Source organism: Cynocephalus volans, chromosome 13 (assembly GCF_027409185.1).
Source record: "Cynocephalus volans isolate mCynVol1 chromosome 13, mCynVol1.pri, whole genome shotgun sequence".
Taxonomy (NCBI): Eukaryota; Metazoa; Chordata; class Mammalia; order Dermoptera; family Cynocephalidae; genus Cynocephalus; species Cynocephalus volans.
This window is the reverse complement of record NC_084472.1, coordinates 44,809,312-44,828,140: the sequence shown is the minus strand read 5'-3', so window position 1 is coordinate 44,828,140 and position 18,829 is coordinate 44,809,312. Positions and strand designations below refer to the sequence as shown.

At 35.5% G+C, this 18,829-nt stretch overlaps 1 protein-coding gene across 3 annotated transcripts in view; it reads left to right on the top strand.

Moving 5' to 3' along the window:
• The window catches only part of DYM (dymeclin), a 389,485-nt gene that overhangs the window by 135,860 nt on the left and 234,796 nt on the right, over positions 1-18,829 (top strand). For 2 of the 3 annotated variants that reach the window (XM_063076499.1, XM_063076500.1), the window contains exon 9: positions 18,095-18,277. The exons of the other annotated variant lie outside the window; for it this stretch is intronic. In XM_063076499.1, the coding sequence (XP_062932569.1) occupies positions 18,095-18,277 (183 nt within the window). The remainder of the gene's footprint in view (positions 1-18,094; positions 18,278-18,829) is intronic. 3 annotated transcript variants of the gene reach the window in all.

Sequence of the window (18,829 nt, the reverse complement as noted above, 5' to 3'; positions counted from 1 at the left end):
CCTGCTGGCTCCATTGCCTTGGGAGCCTTACTACCCGAAAGCCATGACCCATGCTTGCATCTGCCAGGCATCCCACCAGAAGCAGAAAGAAAAATGGTTCCTCCATTCTTTTCCTCTTCTAGTCTCTTGCCAGTGGCTCCCATTGTCAGGCCCTAACCTGAAGCCAGGAGGCAAAGAAGTTTGGGTAATACTCATATGGTTTGCAGCTTTCTAGCCCCCTGCAATACAGATCATAGATGGGAGGGAGTAAAAATGAAAGCAAACAAATATTAAATGGCTAGTACTGTGATCTTTATTTTAGAGACATTATATGATTTTCATGAAGTAACACAGCTAGAAGATGGTAAGACTTGACTTTAAAACCATGTGTTACTTCAAAGCCAGTGATATTTTCATACCGTCTATCTCTGTCTCCATACTATATATTACATGTGTGTAAGAAATGTGTGTGTGAAAGTGTATAAAATTTTAAAACATTATTACATAAAGGGCATTAGAAGTTATGAAAATTAATAAGTAATATAAGCTATAATTCTACGACTATAAAAAAATCAACTGTTTCCATTTTTTCTCATTCTGTTAGTTTTTGTTCCTATGTATATGTATACATATTTTAGCAAATTAAGAATTATAGTAAGTGACATTTAAAATGTTAATATCAAGTTTTAGCTTGTTATTATGGTATATTAAGGGTACATTATGAAAATAATACATATTATTATATATTTGAAAAGTTTGAGTCCAAATAAAGAAAGGTGCGATTTAAATCCAAGCTGTTACTTTTTATTAATTTCAGTTCCTGACTTGATCACATCAGGAAAGCAGGCAAATTCTTGCTGTAAAATGGCCGAAGTTATTTTCTTCCTCCTTTTGGCTCTATGATTAATAGCACATGTTTTGAGGTATCCTGTTGCTCGCATTCAAAGGGAGGATGTTATGGTAAGCCTCCCAATACTTCTGCCAGTTCCCATGTTGTTCATAAAGCTCACTGGCTTATCTGGGCACAGTTGTTACCCCTGATCTAAGTTAAAGAAAGAACACAAAGGACAGGATATGGAAGGCAAACTAGATGTTCCATCATTTCAGATAGAAGGGACATGTTTTTGGGACACTCTGAAGGTTTTACTCAAATATGGTGTGAAAGTGACTGCTGGTTGTTCCCCTCCCCCATTTTAGCTGAGTACATGGGCACGCAGAGTAGACCTCATTTCTCAGTGTGGTCTATATTTTGGCCAGTGTAATGTAAGCAGAAGCAGCATGGGCAAACTTGCAAGTAGAATTTTTAAAGAGTGCATAAGACATATACTCATCTTTCCCCTGCTGACTTGAAAGAAAGTGTCATGGCTGGAGCTGGTTTAGCCATCTAGGACCATGAATAACTGCAGGAATGGAGATTATACACAGTGAAACAAAAACAGAAAAGAGCCTGGCTCTTGAACCCTGTGAAGCGGCATGCAAGCTCTGCTGCACTGCTTGTGGACTTTCGTTGGAGCCATTATTACACAGGTCTGTTCCTTGTGACTCTCCCTAATCCTGACTCATACATGTGGTTGATAACATATAGTAGATGAAGACAAGGCTGTGGGATAATAAACTAGCTTTCTAGGACGGATTATTTGTAGAAGTTTTCAGAATCTCATAGGAAGCAGAAGAGAGTGGGATAAGAGAGGACCATGTACTATTTCTACTCTGGGTACCAATTTTTGTCCTCAGTCCACTGACATTTTTGTCATGCTTTTCACAAAGTAAAACATTTAAATCCAAAGTAAAAGAAACAACCACGAAAACATAGAGAATTACAGTCTTTTTTGTTGCTGTTAAACAGACCTTGAGTGCTGAGAGTCATAGTAATTTACACATTGTAGAGAAAGCCATGAAAGTCATTAACCGTGCTTTTTAAGCTTAGCCATAATAGCTGAGGCAAATGAGTGCATAACGTGAAGGATCTAGGATTTTGTCAGAAGCCACTTAGCACATGCTCACGTTTCATATTTTATCTTACAAATTAATGCGCATTTTAAGTTCTACTTGGGTAAATATATCCATGTTTGTTTTATTACCAAAAAGATGTAATCACATGCCAGTTCAATTACTTAACTTCCTTGAAATCTTTATAAAAAATTAATGGTCCAGGAAAATATACCATGTTTGTTTTGTGGCTTTTCTTATTCCTAGCATGTCACAGACTATCTCCAGGAGTTCACACATCCCAGTTTAAGAAGCAGTATACATGTGGTTTGAACCTAATAGAGTTTCTGAGCCAAATGAATTTCCCTTTCTTCTCTTTCTGAGTGATGTGATATATTGCAAAAAGCTTGAAACCTGGATTTAAGCTATTTTTGTGACATTGGAGGGGGGACAATCACTAAATCTCTACTTTCTGGCAACTTTAGTGATCTGAAGTTTTAATTTGTTGTGTTATGTGTCTGCTGTTCTCTTCTGAAGTTGCTGTCAGGCATGTTGACCTTCTAACTCTGTTCTTCATGTCTCTTGATCTCTCAGAATTCCCGTTTCTCTCTCATCTGCATTATATGTTGATTAAGGTAAGTGTGTAGAGCTAAGGTAGAAAGACTAAATAGTTCTCTTCTGATGGATCTCATTTTTCAGTTAAAAAAAAAGTGAAAATCAGCTGAGTGTGAAGATTGGAGATTGGTGTTGGAAGTTTGAAGGGAGCAGTAGGAGAGTCAGTTTCCTCAGGGGACTGGGGAAGTGTAGTACGATCACTAGGCAGAAAGGGGCCCACTTGGGATTTGTGGTGTTGAACTTAAAGTAAGAGCAAGTGGAATGAATGGTTGTTATGTTTTTCTTCAGCTGTGTATAACTGTTTTGGGATGTGGAGTTAGGTGGAGAGTTGGATTTAATCAAGGCTGCAGTTTTGCCAGGCAAATATGATGGAGGAAAAGAGTGAGGGAGTTGGGAAGGAGTATGCAGTTTATATACTTGTATGCCATTCATTTGTGAGAACATACAAAATTGTGAGACTTGAATTTTTGGCCTGTCTGTGGTTCTTCAAAATTGGGTGCATGTAGGGAAAATATAGGAAAATGGACAGGGCCCCTCAGATGTTCAGAATCTTGCTAAGCATTTGATGTAAATGTGCACGTGCACCCAGGTGTTCCTTGGTTATTGTCTAATGTAATTGCACATGTGCACCCAGGAGTTCCTGGGTTGTCTGATTCACACCCAGATGTCCTGGGTTATTGGACTTGCGTATAAAGGACAACTAGCTCTGATCCACGGTGCCCCCCAGGGGGCTATGGGGAGGCTGCTACTGCTGCTAGAGGCTGTTGCTGCCAGGGCCCTTGGGATGCCCCAGAGGCCACTGCCATTGCCACTGCTGCTGTTGCTACTCGATCTGTAACCTGCTGCTGCTGAGGACTGAGTTCGTGTTGTCTGCCAGCGGCTCCTGGGATCTTTCTCAATTACCTAGCTCGTGGACCTGCGTGTAAGGAGTCTGGTGACCCAGCCAGATATTGGGAAAATATAGGAAAATGGTCAGAGCCCCTCAGGTGTTCAGAATCTTTCCGAGCATTTGATGTAATTATCCACGTGCACCCAGGTGTTCCTTGGTTATTATCTAATGTAATTGTGTATGGTCACCCAGGTGTCCTGGGTTATGGACTTAAGTGTAAAGTATTAAAGTCTCTGATACACGCCGCCACCCCCGCTTCTCGGAAAGCCCCAGGAGGCCACTAGGGCGGCTGCTCCTAGCTCTGAATATAAACCTATTAATTTTTTACCCATGGCTCCCAGGATCTTTTCCTATTACCTAGCTTGTGGACCTGCATGTGAAGGTTTGTGACCCAGTCTGTACAACGGGCTTGAGGGGTCTGTGACCCAGTCTGTACAATGGGTTTCAAGGGTCTGTGGGCCCTAGCCCTAGCAAGACAATTGGCAGGGTTCCGACAATAGCCCCACTAGCAAGACAGCGGTGGAGCAGCAGTGTCCTGCAGACCCATCAGCCTGCCTTCTCCAGCCTTACCTCACTCACATGTTCAGCTGAAGTTCTAGGTGCACTGACGGGCCACACCTGAGCAGCTTTGTCTGCTACCATTCCATACACTGAAATGCTTTCCTCTTCTCCATCTGCGGATCTGTCTCTCACCGGCACACCCCAGGCCACAGGGAGCTAGTCCACAGGACGTTGTAAACCTCTCATTATAGTGCATTATAATGGCATTCCTGCCTGTTTCCTCTCTCCAAATTACAGACACCTTAAATGTAGTGACAATTTATTCATTAAGGAATCTGAGCAGGCCTGCCAAAGAGGGCTGCTAAAGAGACAGTTTAGTAAATGTTTGTGGAAGAAATGAACCATTAAAAAGGGGGAAAAACGCCTAGGAGAGATTGTTCCTTAGGGCAAATCAAGAAATGCAGGTGCAACAAAATAAGCAAAAACAAAAAACAAAAAAATTGTGTCTTTTTGGACTAGTAACTATTTCCTTTGGGATATGGGTGTCTGTGGATGAGGATGAAGAGTGGGAGAGAAATCTAGAAAGATTATTGTTAGACACATTGTAAACCACAAAAAACAGTTCCCTATAGCAGATATATTGAATTCAGGCTTGTTAAATCCCAGGTGCTGACTACTTGTTCCCAGGGAGGCGAGGGGCCCTCATTATTGTTTTGCAGCAGGAGATGCAGTGGGGGTAGTGGTTGAGAGCATTCGCTGCAGAATCGGAACGACATGGGTGCACATCTGCTTAGCTCTTACGTGAGTGAGGAACTTAACCTTTTTGAGCTTGAACTTCTTTTTCTGTAAAATTGGGTGAATAATAATGTTAGTGAGATTTAAGTGTGGTATTTCGTGGATCATGATTAAGTGGCAGAAGCTGCTATTTTTCTTCCCCCTTTCCTTCTCTTCTTTCACTCTCTTTCCTTTGAACAGCCCTTTGAGTATGGTGGTCTTGAAACTCTATTGATCATATATCCTGTCAATGTATCCTTTTAAAGCAACCCCCTGATTTAAGTGAATTGATTTATAAGTTATATAATGCATTGTCAAACTAATATATACTCATAAGATGTCTACAAATTGACATTTTTCAAAGAATAAGATTAGATAAATTTTAAAGTATTTAAAATTGTGTTTACTAACAAGAAGCACTCTTTACAATAGCTAAGAGTTGGAACCAGCCCAAATGTCCATCATCAGATGAGTGGATACGGAAAATGTGGTACATCTACACAACGGAATACTACTCAGCTATAAAAAAGAATGAAATACTGCCATTTGCAACGACATGGATGGACCTAGAGAGAATTATATTAAGTGAAATGAATCAGGCACAGAAAGAGTCAGGCACATGTTCTCACTTATTTGTGGGAGCTAAAAACAAATAAATAAATATACAAAAAAAACGGGAGGGAAGAAGACACAACAATCACAGTTCCTTGAAGTTGATACGACAAGTGAACAGAAAGGACATTGTTGGGAGGGAGGGGGGAGAGGGAGGTGGGAGGCAGGTTTCGGTGATGGGCCACAATAATCAACCACATTGTATATTGACAAAATAAAAAAAATATTAAAAAAAGAAAATTGTTTTATTATTAATTATCAGGATGAATTTTTAAATGTTTTGCTAATTGTGATGACTTCGTAGTGTCATTATTTAGTGTGTCAGGAACAGTGATTGTATAGAGTCATGTTCATTGTTAATAATGGTGGATATAAATCTGTATTTACATAGTAACAGATAGGGGAGTAGTTTTCTTCAGAGATCTGATTAATATCTTTGTTTTTACCTTATAAAATGGCTAACAAAGAGCCCACACAGGTAGTAGAGGGGTCATCTCCGCTGTATTTTGTGTCGTCATTTGCTTGTGCTTGAATAGATTTATATATTTTCAATCGGTGATTTCTTTTCAAGAAAGTTTTAAAAGTCTTACGGTTCCATTATTTTTAAACTGGATTTTATGAGAGTTTGTTTAGTTAAACCTAGATGATATGATTAAGCACACTAAATCCCAGTGTGTCTCACTATGCTGAAGGAGAAGGAAGGAGAGAGTACCTCTGTCACCCCTTTTGCATGGCAGAGCTCCCACTCTTCTCTCAGGATACCTAGGGTACTGCACACGGCTGTGACTTCCTGACAGATGGACCGAGTGTGGGTGCCAGTGGTAGTCTGGGTGATGCTTACTGCTAAAGCTCAGCTGCTGCATATTTGTTAGATGAAAAACAAAGCTCTATTTTCTTTCCTCACCTGCTTTGGAGTCTCCTAGTGTTAGTGTGTATTCATTAACTGCTTGTTGAATTTAATCGAATATTTTGGGGATACTTTTTCAATTTTAAAATACTTACAGACCATTCCTGTCACTTACTTGCATATTCCATGTTTACTACATGTAACTTTAGTTTGTTGAGTATTATGTCTTGAGAACCTTTTTGATTCACTAATTTGAAATTCTTTTTCAAATATGTATGTATGTCCTCTCATTTCAAAGATTCTACTTTCCTAGTGCCTTCCAAGCTCCCGTCTTCTTCTGTTAGATGACATTGCTATTGCTGCCTTTAAGGCCTGGGATACCATCCTTTATAACTCAGGCTTTCTTCTCAGTCTTATCAATAAAATTGAAATGGTCAAAGTTTTGGGAAGGAACTTTTGCCATCTTTCCTTGAATTTCACTTTCAACCAGGAAGCAGTAGTTACTCATGGGTTCTCTTACCTTTGGTCTATGATCTTGCATGGAATGACTTCTTAATTCCCTGAAAAATAACAGCTGGAGACCTTTATGGACAAAGTGGCTATTACTGAAGGTAGGAATAAATCTATACTGTATACTTTATTACATCTGCAATCATTGGTTTGTATTTACTTCTTCACAAGGGAACTTGAATGCTAATGTAAACATTTATTTATAGATGCCAAAATGATTCTTTTTGGTGCCTGGTACTGTTAAAGTTAATAAGTTTATTCTGTATGTTTTTGAGTATATGAAAATAGTGTGTTAATATTAGTTTCTGATAATTTCTCATGTAATTTAGGCATCAATCTTGATTTTTTTATTTGGAGAAAGTAAAGAATTTCATGTGATTATTTTTACATAAAACAAAAAAGGTCAACCTGCAAAAAATGCAAAATTAAAATATTCATTAGTCCATTTCTGTTGCTTATAACAAAATACTTGAAACTGGATGATTTATAAAGAAAACGAAATTTATTGCTCACAAATTCTGAGCCTGGGAAGACCAAAGCCCATCTAGTGGTGGCAACAGTGACCCGGGGGTCTCACATTACAAGATGGTGGGAGGAGAGAGAGAGTAACCACCTCCTTCACTCTCCTTTTAAAGCCCTACAAACCATGCCCATGACCACCATTTTTAATCCATTCACTACTGCACGGTCCTACAATTGAATCACTTCTTCAAGGCTCCACCTTTCAATTACCATAATAGGATCTCCCACCCTCTTAACAGTCACAGTGGGGGCCAAGTTTCTAATACATAAAACTTGGGGGACACAATTCAAGCTTCAGTGAGTTTTGGGGGGACATAAGGCAATCTACTACACATTGTTTTCTATTTAACGCAACACAAAAAGTTGTGCTAGATCTTAGGGACACAAAGGAATCAAGCCATGGTGAAGAAGGGAAGGCACTTTCAGGGAATCCACAGTTCAGCAGGAAATACAAGCCAGGGCTGTGCAGTAGGATAGCCATGGAAAAGAGACAGAGAGGTTTGTCGTAACAATAAAGAGTCTAGACACAGTTAAGGCCCTGTAATTTTCACAGGGGTGACACATTGCATTGTTGGATTTCCTCACCTGAAGGAGGAGTGAATGGTTGTATTAGGTTAAAGCATGTTGATTTATGTTTCTGTTCCATCAAACACACACAATCTAAAGTGTTATGTTTTGCTGAGGTACCTCATTATCAGTAGATGAAAGCATGGTCTGGTTCTTGCAGGATTAAAGATCATGTATCATGGAGGAAATGTTGTAGGGATAGGGCTGCTTTTGTTTGAAGGTGGGGAGTTTCCTGGTGGTATACACTGTCAGATGCTTAGAGACTTATTTTCCTATAGGGCAGTATTTCCCAAACTTCAACCACATTCATGCATCTGCCATTAGTTTGTCCCATGAGTACAACTAGAATTCCAATTTACTTATTTCACTTTAGAATGATTTATTTTTTCAAAAATTTAAGCATATTATTTGCTTTATTCTTATACTAAGTGGTAAAGTCCTTGAAATTTTGAGATTGATATTTTAGTATATATATTTCTAATATACATAACTATTAAAGTTTTAAAAAGTTTTCCTGTGCTGCACTTAACCATCCCTCACATCATCAATGGTCTATGTACCATTTTGGGAAACACTGCTTTAGGGGATGACATTGGCACATATGGAATGAAGTTACTGGGAACCAGATGTGGCCTGTTTAAAGGAAGGGCTATCTTCTGAGCTCACAGTGCCCTTTTCTGTTTCACGGACAATAGTTAACTTGTTTTTGCAAGTGTGTGTGAGGTAGGATTTATCTCTGAGGACACAAGCTTTCTTATTTATTTTGTTTTCTTTTATGCTTTACATTTTAATATAGTGTTTGGCTCATGTAAGGTTCTCATAAATGTTTATTTTAGGGATGTGTGAATCTAGAGTTTTACTGAGACAAAGGAATTCTAGTACCTTTTATTTAATTTTTGAAAACAGATATTAGTCTTGTTAATTATTTAATTATTTCAGTCATTTTTTTCAACTTAACAGTTGTTCCATTTTCTATTCTTAAAGGAATTAAACTTTTTAAAAAGTTCCATGTGGCTTATATTATGCCAGACTATAAGTCAGAGATTCTGACAGATTTCAAACTACAAAGGTGGATAAAAGGTTTTACTGTGCTATGAATTTTTAGAAATATTTTCCTTTGTTCCTTTATGATGTATTTTTTCTTTTTTGAGATGGTCAAAGCATTCCTTTTGGGAGACAGGATGGGGTAGTAATATCATCTTGTTTTGTGTTAGGAAAATTGAATTTGACTCAAAACTGTTTTAGTAACTAGCAGTCACCAGATATTTCAAGTGTTTTAAATGTAAACACATGTAAAAAAGTGAAACTATTAGTGACCTTCTTTTCCCCTTTCCTAGCATTATAGTATGATTGGTCGTAGTTCAAGATTATATATGTTACTGGTTTACATTTATATTAAGCTGGCAAAATAGTTGCTGAAGATCGTGTTTTCTTAACTTATAAGTTGATCATGTAGAAAAAGAGATACTTGAGGACAATGTCCTTTAATAAATGTGTAACATCAAGTTTGACTTTTTTGTGATTAAACCAATACTTTATTTCTTTTAAGAAACATTGTTGTTCTAAGGTATCCTGTTTCTTTAAATTACATTTTATTGTTTCTTTTACTGTTTGTTCATTTCAGAAATCAAAGCATTCTAGTGAGAAAAAAAATCCCCGTTAATTTCAGTATACAAACATCACCACTTTGAGCATTATGGTATACATCTGTTATCATCATCTCATAAAACAAGATGCATACTGTTCTTTTGTTTTTCTTAGGGATAAACATTTTTATTTAAGTGTAATATACAGAAAGTGCAAAAATAATTAGCATATTGCTCAATTATCATAAAGTGAACATGTACAGTCAGGTCAAATAATTCCAGCAGCCCAGAAACTTCTCACACGCAATCTTCCAGTCACTCTCTTCTCCCCACTCGAAGGGTGACCACTATCTTAACTTCTAACAATACAGATTCATTTTGTCTGGTTTTGAACTTTATAATAATGGAACCGTATGCACTGTGTTCTTTTGTGTTTGCCTTCTTTTGCTTATTTGTGAAATTCATACATGTTCTTGTATGAAGCGTAGTTCATTTTTATTACCATATATTCCATTTTAAGATCATTTCACATTTTATTTATCCTTTATACCGTAATGTGTATTTGGTTCATTTCTAACTTTTGGCTGTTAAAATAATGCTACTATGTTCATTCCCATACACGTCTTTTCATAATGTAAGCATTTTGTTGGATATAATTTAGTGGAATTGCTGGGTCCAAGATTGCATCATTCATTGTTAGTAGTTATAATTAAACAGTTTTCCAAAGTATTTGCACCAATTTATGTTCTCCCTAGAGTATATGATGGTTCCAGTTGCTCCACATCCATGCCAACACTTTTTTATAGAGAAGGTAAAATCAACTTTATTGAGGTATAATTTATATACAGTAAAATTTACCCTTTTTGTGTGTGTGTATAGTTCTATTTGCTTTGACAAGTGTGTACAGTCATGTAATATCCATCATAATCAAGATTGTGGGCATATCTATTACCCTAAACAGTCCCCTTGTGTCCCTTTGTAGTCAAATTCTAACAACCCACCCTTTAGTTTTCCACACACTTTTCTGAAGTACCCTCGTACATAGGTATAATCAAAGTCAGACATTGGTGGGTGTGATAACAGAAGGAGATGTACCCACAGTGCTGTGAGAACAGACAGGAAAGAAAAGTTATTTTTTGCTTCATGTATTAGAACAAATGACTGTGATTTGGATCTCGGAGGATTTTCCAAGGAGGAAAAAAAAAAGTTTAAAACAAGGGAGGAAGTAGAATGGAATCCTTGATTGAATAGTAGCCATGTAAAAAAATAAAAAGTTCGTAGACCAGTGGTCAGTTCTATTCATTGATACGTTTCTGAACGCTTTTTTCATCAAGAGTCATGACATTTAGGTAACATTATTTTTTTCCCCCAGCAGACTCACTGCAGTTTTTTTATTTGCTTGTCTCTGTTTTATGTCAGTTTCTCCTTTGAACTGTAAGCTTTGTGGGTAGGGCATTATTGTCTTTTTGGTCCATCAGTGTCTAATCCAGTTTCTTGCATTTTGCCCAATCCCTAGCAGGCCCTTACTGATGAATTGAATATATGTGAGTGCACATGCAGTTAACACGTATTTGGGGACAGTGAGCTTCTTCTGTGCTGGAGTTTAGATTTGTTCGGATCCTTGAAAGAAATCAACTTCAAAGGAGTTAAGTGATTATCAGACACATATTTTCCCCATGGAGATGTTCTTAACTGGTGATAGACTTGTACTGTGTTTTGACAGTATCTTGCTTGTGATATCATATTATAGTTTTATAAGATGTTACCATTAGAGGTAACAAGGTAAAGGAATCCCTCTGTATTGTTTCTTTCAAGAGGCTGTGAATCTATAATTATCTTGAAATAAAAAGTTTTAAAAAGTTATGATGGACCAAAGAAAAAGTTTCTAAGCAACCATATTCTGGGACTTTGTAATAAATTGCATTATTTAGAATATTGGTTTGGCTTTTAGAAGAGATCAGACACTAGAGATCAGCCTTAAATAAGACAGAAGGCTTACATTTTGCTCACATAAAAGTCTAAGCTAGTCTAGGGGTGTAGTACAGGCTGGCTTCCTGAGGTCATCCAGGGCAGAGTTCCTCCTTTCCTATCTTGTTTTACTATTCCTCGTGTGGTGTCCTCATGCACAGTCTGGGTCTACACCACTATCCCTGAGTTCTAGTGAATGGGAAGGGTGAGGATGTGAACAGGAAATTGCTTCTTTTTAAGGATGTGACCTAAAACTTACGTGTGCTATTCCCAGTCATATCCCTTTGGTTGGAATTTAGTCATGTGAACCTACGGTAGTTAACTGCAAGAAAGACTGGAGAACATAGTTCTCCCAGCTGAATCTCAGGGTATATTATTTATCAAAAGTAAGAAAAGGAGCATAGTGTTGGAGTCAGGTAGCTCTGCCACTGTTTGTCCTGGAATGCATGCATGTTCAGTAAGTTTTTTGGTGAAACTGTCTTCCCTTATTATTTCACTACACTTATATGGGAAAAGCACAGGTGTTTTAAGATTTAGATGGGTATGTTGGATTATTATGGCTATTAAAATTGGTTTATAGTATTCCAGTGCTGGTCTCCTCATTACAATGTTAACTTCCTCAAAGGCAGAGTATGATGAGCTTTTCTTCTTTGTATTTTTGGCTTCTGGCATAGGGGCCTAACCCTGATAGTTACTCGTTAAGTATTTATTGACAGATTAACCTTTCATAGGTGTTGATTGAAATTTCTCTAGCAGAATTTTCATACATGTCTCTAATAGCTGAGCTGCTTTCTCCTTAATTCTGTCATGGAATCTGGTTTGTTATAATATTACAGATTCAAAATATTTGAATATGACTCTTTAAGCAGATTTTTATAACTGTGCATAGTGTAATTTATTTTTTGTATAATTCTGATTGAATAGTTGTGGAATATGTTTGTTAGATGTCAGAAATCAATTATAGTTTAGCAAATAGGATGTTTAGTAATATGAAAAAGCGGTAATTTACCTGTTTTGTTAAATCTTAATAGAGTGATGGTTATTTTTGAGTTCAACATTTTTAAAATGAGAGCTGTTTTTTCCTTGATTTTTATTTTTTGTTTACTTTTTCATTTAAAAAAATTGACAGATAAAATTGTATGCATTTGTCACGTACCACATGATATTTTAAAGCTTATATGGTTATTATTTTTATTGATGTTTCAGTTTGTCATACTTTGTATCTCCTTACTTTTTTTTTTAAAGCATAAGTTTTATTTAAGGCACTGGGAAGGGCAGAGCAGGAGGGAATCACAAAAGGTTAATGTCCTCACATTTTGATTGTTAAGGATAAATACTCTTCACTTAGTACTTTTAAAAAACTTGTATTATCAATACCAGATTTGTTCTTTTAGTTAATTGGGGTGCTTTTTAGTTTTAGTTATATGAATTTTATTTTAAGACTTTATTTGGAGGACCCGAGGGATACAATTAAAAAACTTGGGGAACCATTCTTAATTTGGTTTTTGGAACAGAAGGAGAGATACACTGTAACTTTCCCTTATTTTTCTGGTGGAGAGAAAATTTTTTTTGCCAACAGGAAAACGCAATTCCACTAGGATTCTTGGGTCATAGATCAGAGGCTTGGATCCGCAAAAAGAAATGAACTTTTGGAAGAATTCTGGTCCAGTATTATGGGCCAGTTTAAACTACAATGTAGGCAATGGCAGTCTGCTTCATTTCTCCCTATAAGGAAAGGCAGCATTGCTGTACTATTTACCAGACAAAGGAAGGAGGACTGTGTGGGGGTGGGGGACAGAGGGAGAAGATAGGGAAGCTTCCCAATAAAATGTTAGTTTGTCTGGCGTTATAAGCAGCTTCTCAGCCCTCTTGGAAAGACTTGAAGCGGGCAGGGGAAGGACAGTGAAGTTGTGCTGAAGGAGAAGCAGGATTTTGTTTATGAAATTTGCCAGTGGTCGTTACCTCTTATTTCTCCTTGCAATGAAGGTGAACAGCTGTGAAGAGAATCTAAAAAAACAGATTTTTTCTTGGAGAGAATTTTGTGATTATGTTTGTTGCAGATTGAACTTTCTGGTTGTGTTTTTCTTTGCTTGTCATCCTGGAACACACAGTGATGGACATAGGCGTCAGTCATGGAGCATACTCCGAGTGGAAGGAGGTGACTTAAAATTTTAAAAAGCAGCACAGATCAACAACCAATTGATCCCAAAGCAAATAATTAATACTTGTCCACTGACTGTACTTATATAATTTTGATTTTCTTATTAAATGTCTCAAGTTTCTCAACTATGTTATGAACATTGTTTTGAATAAAATTAAAATTTGCGAAATGTAATTATCAATTATTAATAATTTTTATCCAAATTTTCCTAATGAAAAGGAGGGGGCACACTACTTAACAGAAACTTTCTTGTCTTCCTCAATCATCTTAAAGTTCTTCCTGTATTTAAAAAAAAAAGAATCCTTCTTGCCTCAAGTTTGCTTTTATCTGCACTGAAGGTTGATGTGAGATGTGTGATTTGAGGTTCCTGGTATACTCCTCTGGAGACCTCTGGAATTTGTGTTGGGGTAGGGGATATTCCCTGCCCCCCAAACAACAGCTTCTTAAACGTTAATAGTAAAATCATTCCAACAAATCATAGAAAAAGCTTGAGATGTGTAGGTCCACAATTATATAAGAAATGACATATTCATAGGTTATTTATGAGGTAGTTTATATTGTGTGTTCAATAAAAAATGCAAAATGGAAATGAACACATGTTCACAGGGAACTGTTTGCAGTGTAAAGAAGAAATGAAGAGTATCTGTGTTAGTTCAGGGGAAATAAAATTTATCAGTTGCTTATTTTGCTGTACTTTTTTTCATTTTCTTTATAGAAGCGTTTGATTCCTTTAACAAAAGTGTTTTTGTAAAAATGACATCTACTCATTGTAATAAGTAATTTTAAAAAATAGACATGTGCAAAGACTAAAGCAAAATCTCACAATCATTGCCACTGTTCTAGATACAATCAATATTAACATGTTGGTAATTTTTCCCTCCAAAATTTTCAGGAGTTTTTTTGTTAAAATAAAAATTATAAGACTGAGCTACGAATGATAAAGCTGTTTGGAAAAAACAATTATAGGGCTGTGTTTCTGGTTCCAAAATGTATTGCATCACATTTTCTGGGGGTGGTGACCAGGAATATTCCTCTTTCCTTTCCTTCCTTCCTTCCTTGTTTTTTAATTGCTTAAGTTATGCTCAAGTTAAGTTATATTACATCTATGTTGTAATATAGTCAAGCAATAGAGTAAGACACTGAACAAAATGTCAGACTCTCTTTAAGCCACCTTCACTGTCACTCCTCTTCATGACTAGTAGTGACCATTGTCAACAGTGCACCATGCCAGGCACCTGTAGGTGGATTTAGATGCATAGATATGTATATTTGCAAGTTTTTCAAGCAAATAGGGCATATTATTTGTATGTGTGTACTGTTTCATAATTAACCCTTTACAATTAATGACATAAGTACTGATGAGTGTTTCCATATTCCATACAATGATATACTGGTGGGGTGTATATTGTTCTGTTATTTTAATTTAATTATTTAATTAATTTTGCTGGCCAGTGTACGAATTGAACTGCAGACCTTGGTGTTAGTTGCACCATGCTGTAACCAACTGAGCTAACCAACCAGCTCTAATTTTATTCTTTTACATTTATTTTAAAAGAAATAAATGAATATATTATTATTGTAAAATATTTAAACTATACAAATAAAACAAAAGTCCTCCTTGAATTTTATGCAATCCCATTTCGTTCTCTGGAGGTAAATTCTGTTACCGGTATGATGTACACTTTGTCCTTCTTGTTTTTTTTTTTTTTTTTTTAAATGTGTTTATATTTTTATTTTTTTGGTGGCTGGCCTGTATGGGGATCCAAACTCTTGACCTTCGTGTTAACAACACCATGCTCTCCCTAGTGAGCTAACCGTCCAGGCCTAAATGTATTTATATATGGCTGTATACACATAGATACATATATGGTTTTGATAAGTGATTTTTAAAATTGTTATCAATTTTTCTGCCACTTCTTTTTTCACTTAACAGTGTATCTTAAAGTTATTTCCTTGTTAGTGAATAGACATCTACCTTTTAAAATTATATTCTATGGTATGGATCAATCATAGTTTATGTTATCATTGTTACTGGTCAATGTTTACATTGCTTTCATTATTTGACCATTATCAATATTACAATAAACATTCCTATACGTGCATTTTTGTGTACCTATTCAAGTGTTCCTTAGCATAGAAAAAAAGAATTGTGGATTGGTGAAAGTGTCCATTTTAAATTTCAATGAGAACTGCCAAATATCCTCAAAAGTCCGGTACCAGTTTGGTTTCTTACTGTTGGTAATTTTCTATATCTTTACTAATACTGTGTGTAATCAGTCTTTGAAAAAATTTTCTGTTCTCATGATCAATTTATATGTATGTATTTTTCTTTTTATTGCCCATTTTTATTTTGGAATTTTTATTGATTTGTAGGAGATCTTTTTTTTTTAATCTAAATCCTTTTGTTATATATGTTTCAAATTTTTTCTCCTTGGTCTGTTATTTGTCTTATACTTTATGATATATTTCATCACTTAAAAGTGTTTAATTTTTACATAGTCAAGTTACTAGTCATATTTTCTTGAATTTTGTTTCTTGCATAAGAAAAAGCCTTCTTTAGCAAGGTTTATACACATACTTCTATAATTAAATACTTGGAAAATGATTAAATTTTATTGTCTCAAGAACATTTATAGAATTTTGTCCTTTTCCTTACTGATTTGGAATACTATCTTTATCATAAACTTAATTCAGAAATACATGTGGTACTATGCAGAACACAGGTCTCTTCTGTTGACCTATTTGTCTACACTATTGCCAGATCATACTTTTAAATGATTATAGCCTTATAAAAATTTTGCCTGTGAGTGAGAGCATACCTCCCCAGGTTAGCCTTTTTCAGAATTTTTTTCTTTTCTTATATATTTTTTCATCTAATAATATTTATATGGTGCTACAAAACATCAAATAAATTCCTGTTGGTATTTTGATAGTTATTATACTGAATTTTAGATTCACTTAGGGGCAGATTTTACATTTTTGCAATACTGTATCTTTTTGTCCAGAAACATGTTATGTCTCTACATTAATTGAGATCTTATATGGCCTTCTATCAAGTTCTGTGATTGTCAGCTTAAAAGTCTTACATGTTTTAGGTTTTTTCCTGTATATTTTATTGGATTTTTTGCTATTGTGATTGTAATTAAATATATTTTATAATTACTTATTGCTTGTATATAAAGCTTTTGCTTTTTTTTTGTTGTCGATCTTATGGCCATAGAACTGTACCAGAATCTTCTGTCAGTTCTTGCAGTATGTTAGTAGTGGAGTGTCAGTTGATTGTCTTTGATGTTTTAGAGCACCTCTGTCCAATAGAAATATAGTATAAGCCATGTATGTAATTTTAAAAGTCCTAGTCATCATTTTTTTTAAAGAAACAGGTGAAAGTAAATGTAATGATGTATTTTAACCCAGTATATCTAAAATATTATCATTTCAACATGTAATCAATATAAAAACCATTAAAGATATTTCACATTTTTTTTCTTTTTTTTTTTCTATTACATCTCCGGAATTCACTGTGTATTTTATACTTACAGCACAATGCAAAGTGGCTAATGGCACTGCATTTTTCAGTGGACAATCATACCACTTGCTAATAATGAAAATTTTTTCCTAACTTTTGTTGTTGTTGTTGTTTTGGTCTTAATGTTTTTGCTTAGAGCACCAACAGTACAGTGCTAATGTTGATATTAATGAGAATACTTACACTATTTGACCACTATGGATTTCTGCTTAGAGTGATTTTAGAAACCAAGGATAAGTTTCCTCCCCTTTCTGGTTTGTAAGAATTTTTTTTTTTTTTCTTTGAACTATGGATAGGTTTTACATTAAAAAAAAAATTTTTTTTTTCTTTTATCTGTTGACCATATTTTTTTCTCCTTTTTTTTTTTTTAAATGAGAAATAATACTTTTTAAATGATGAGAAATTATTGTGTTTTGGAGACAAAGCCTCTTGATCACTATGCATTTGTTCTTTTAACCAATTTTTCCTACTAGATTTCCTTTTGCTTTTGTTTAATTTAGGCTATCTAAAAATCTCTGTCGATTGCTCTATTTTGTTTTCAATGCAGTCTTTGTCTAGTTTTTGTAACAGAAGATTTTTCTGGCCTTGTCACATGTGTTGTGTAACTGTGATTCTTTTTCTATACTTCAGAACTGCTTATTATAATATGAGAATTATCTGTTCTTTTGTGTTTGGCAGACTTATTTGTAAAATAAATCTGGACTTGGTTTGTTTTTTAGGGTTAGCTCTTTGACTCCATTTTCCACTCTTGTAAGGTATTTGTCCATTCAGGCTTTCTTCTTCTTTGACCAATTTTGGTATTTTGTATTTTCTTAGATATTTTTATATTTTATTTGTTTTCAGATATATTAGTATAAAATTGTACATGAAATTTTCTTATGATTATCTATAGTTTTTATATGTAAAAAAATCTAGAAAGATTTATAATAAACTTAAATAGTGGGTTATCTATGGGAAGTAGAAGTGGAATTATGAGACTAGGGAATGATACTTTTATAATCAGAAAAGTGATATTTCACAATTTTAAACAAAAAGTATAGAATGTTGTACAGAAATACATTCTTCGTCTTGGTAGTTGTACATCCTAACTGTGTGTTTTCTTCTCAAGCTGGTCTCTGGACTGTCTTCACACTAGGCGGTGTGGGCAGCAAAGCAGCTGTCACTCCAGAGCTTTCTTCCCCTCTGGCCAACCAGAGTCTCTTGCTTCTGCTGGTGTTGGCCAACCTGACAGATGCTCCAGATGCACCAAACCCCTACAGACAGGCCATTATATCCTTTAAGAACACACAAGGTTGGTGCAGTTTTTTTTCTGAATATTCTTTCTAATGAGGAGAGTATTATTTATTTTATATTGTTTATTGTCTTATAGTTTGGGAGATGAGTGTCAATTTGCATATTTTCATATTGGTTAAAAATGAGGAAATCTTAGATTTTCTTGTCAGTAGTTTCATGAAGGTCAAATAAATCTTAAAAGGCGGCCGTGGTCCTCTATATCCATTTAAATTTACATTTCTTTCAAAGATAATCAAACCAGCATGTGCTTAATTTGGATCAGTCTGTACTACCTGTTAGGGATAGGCGTTAACCTGGAAAACCCCAAATGATAAGTTGTTTTACATTTTTATTTAAAGTCTGTATTCCAGTTAGAGTTTTATAGAATGAAAAGTTAGAATAGAAATCAGCAAACTTTTTTCTGTGCAGGGACAGTGGCTTTAGGGGGGCATATGGTCTCTGTTGCAGCCTCTTAAGTCTGCCCTTGTAGCATGAAAGTAGCCATTGATAATACATAAACACATGAGTGTGGCTGTGTTCCAGTAAACCTTCATTTCCAAGATGGGTGGTA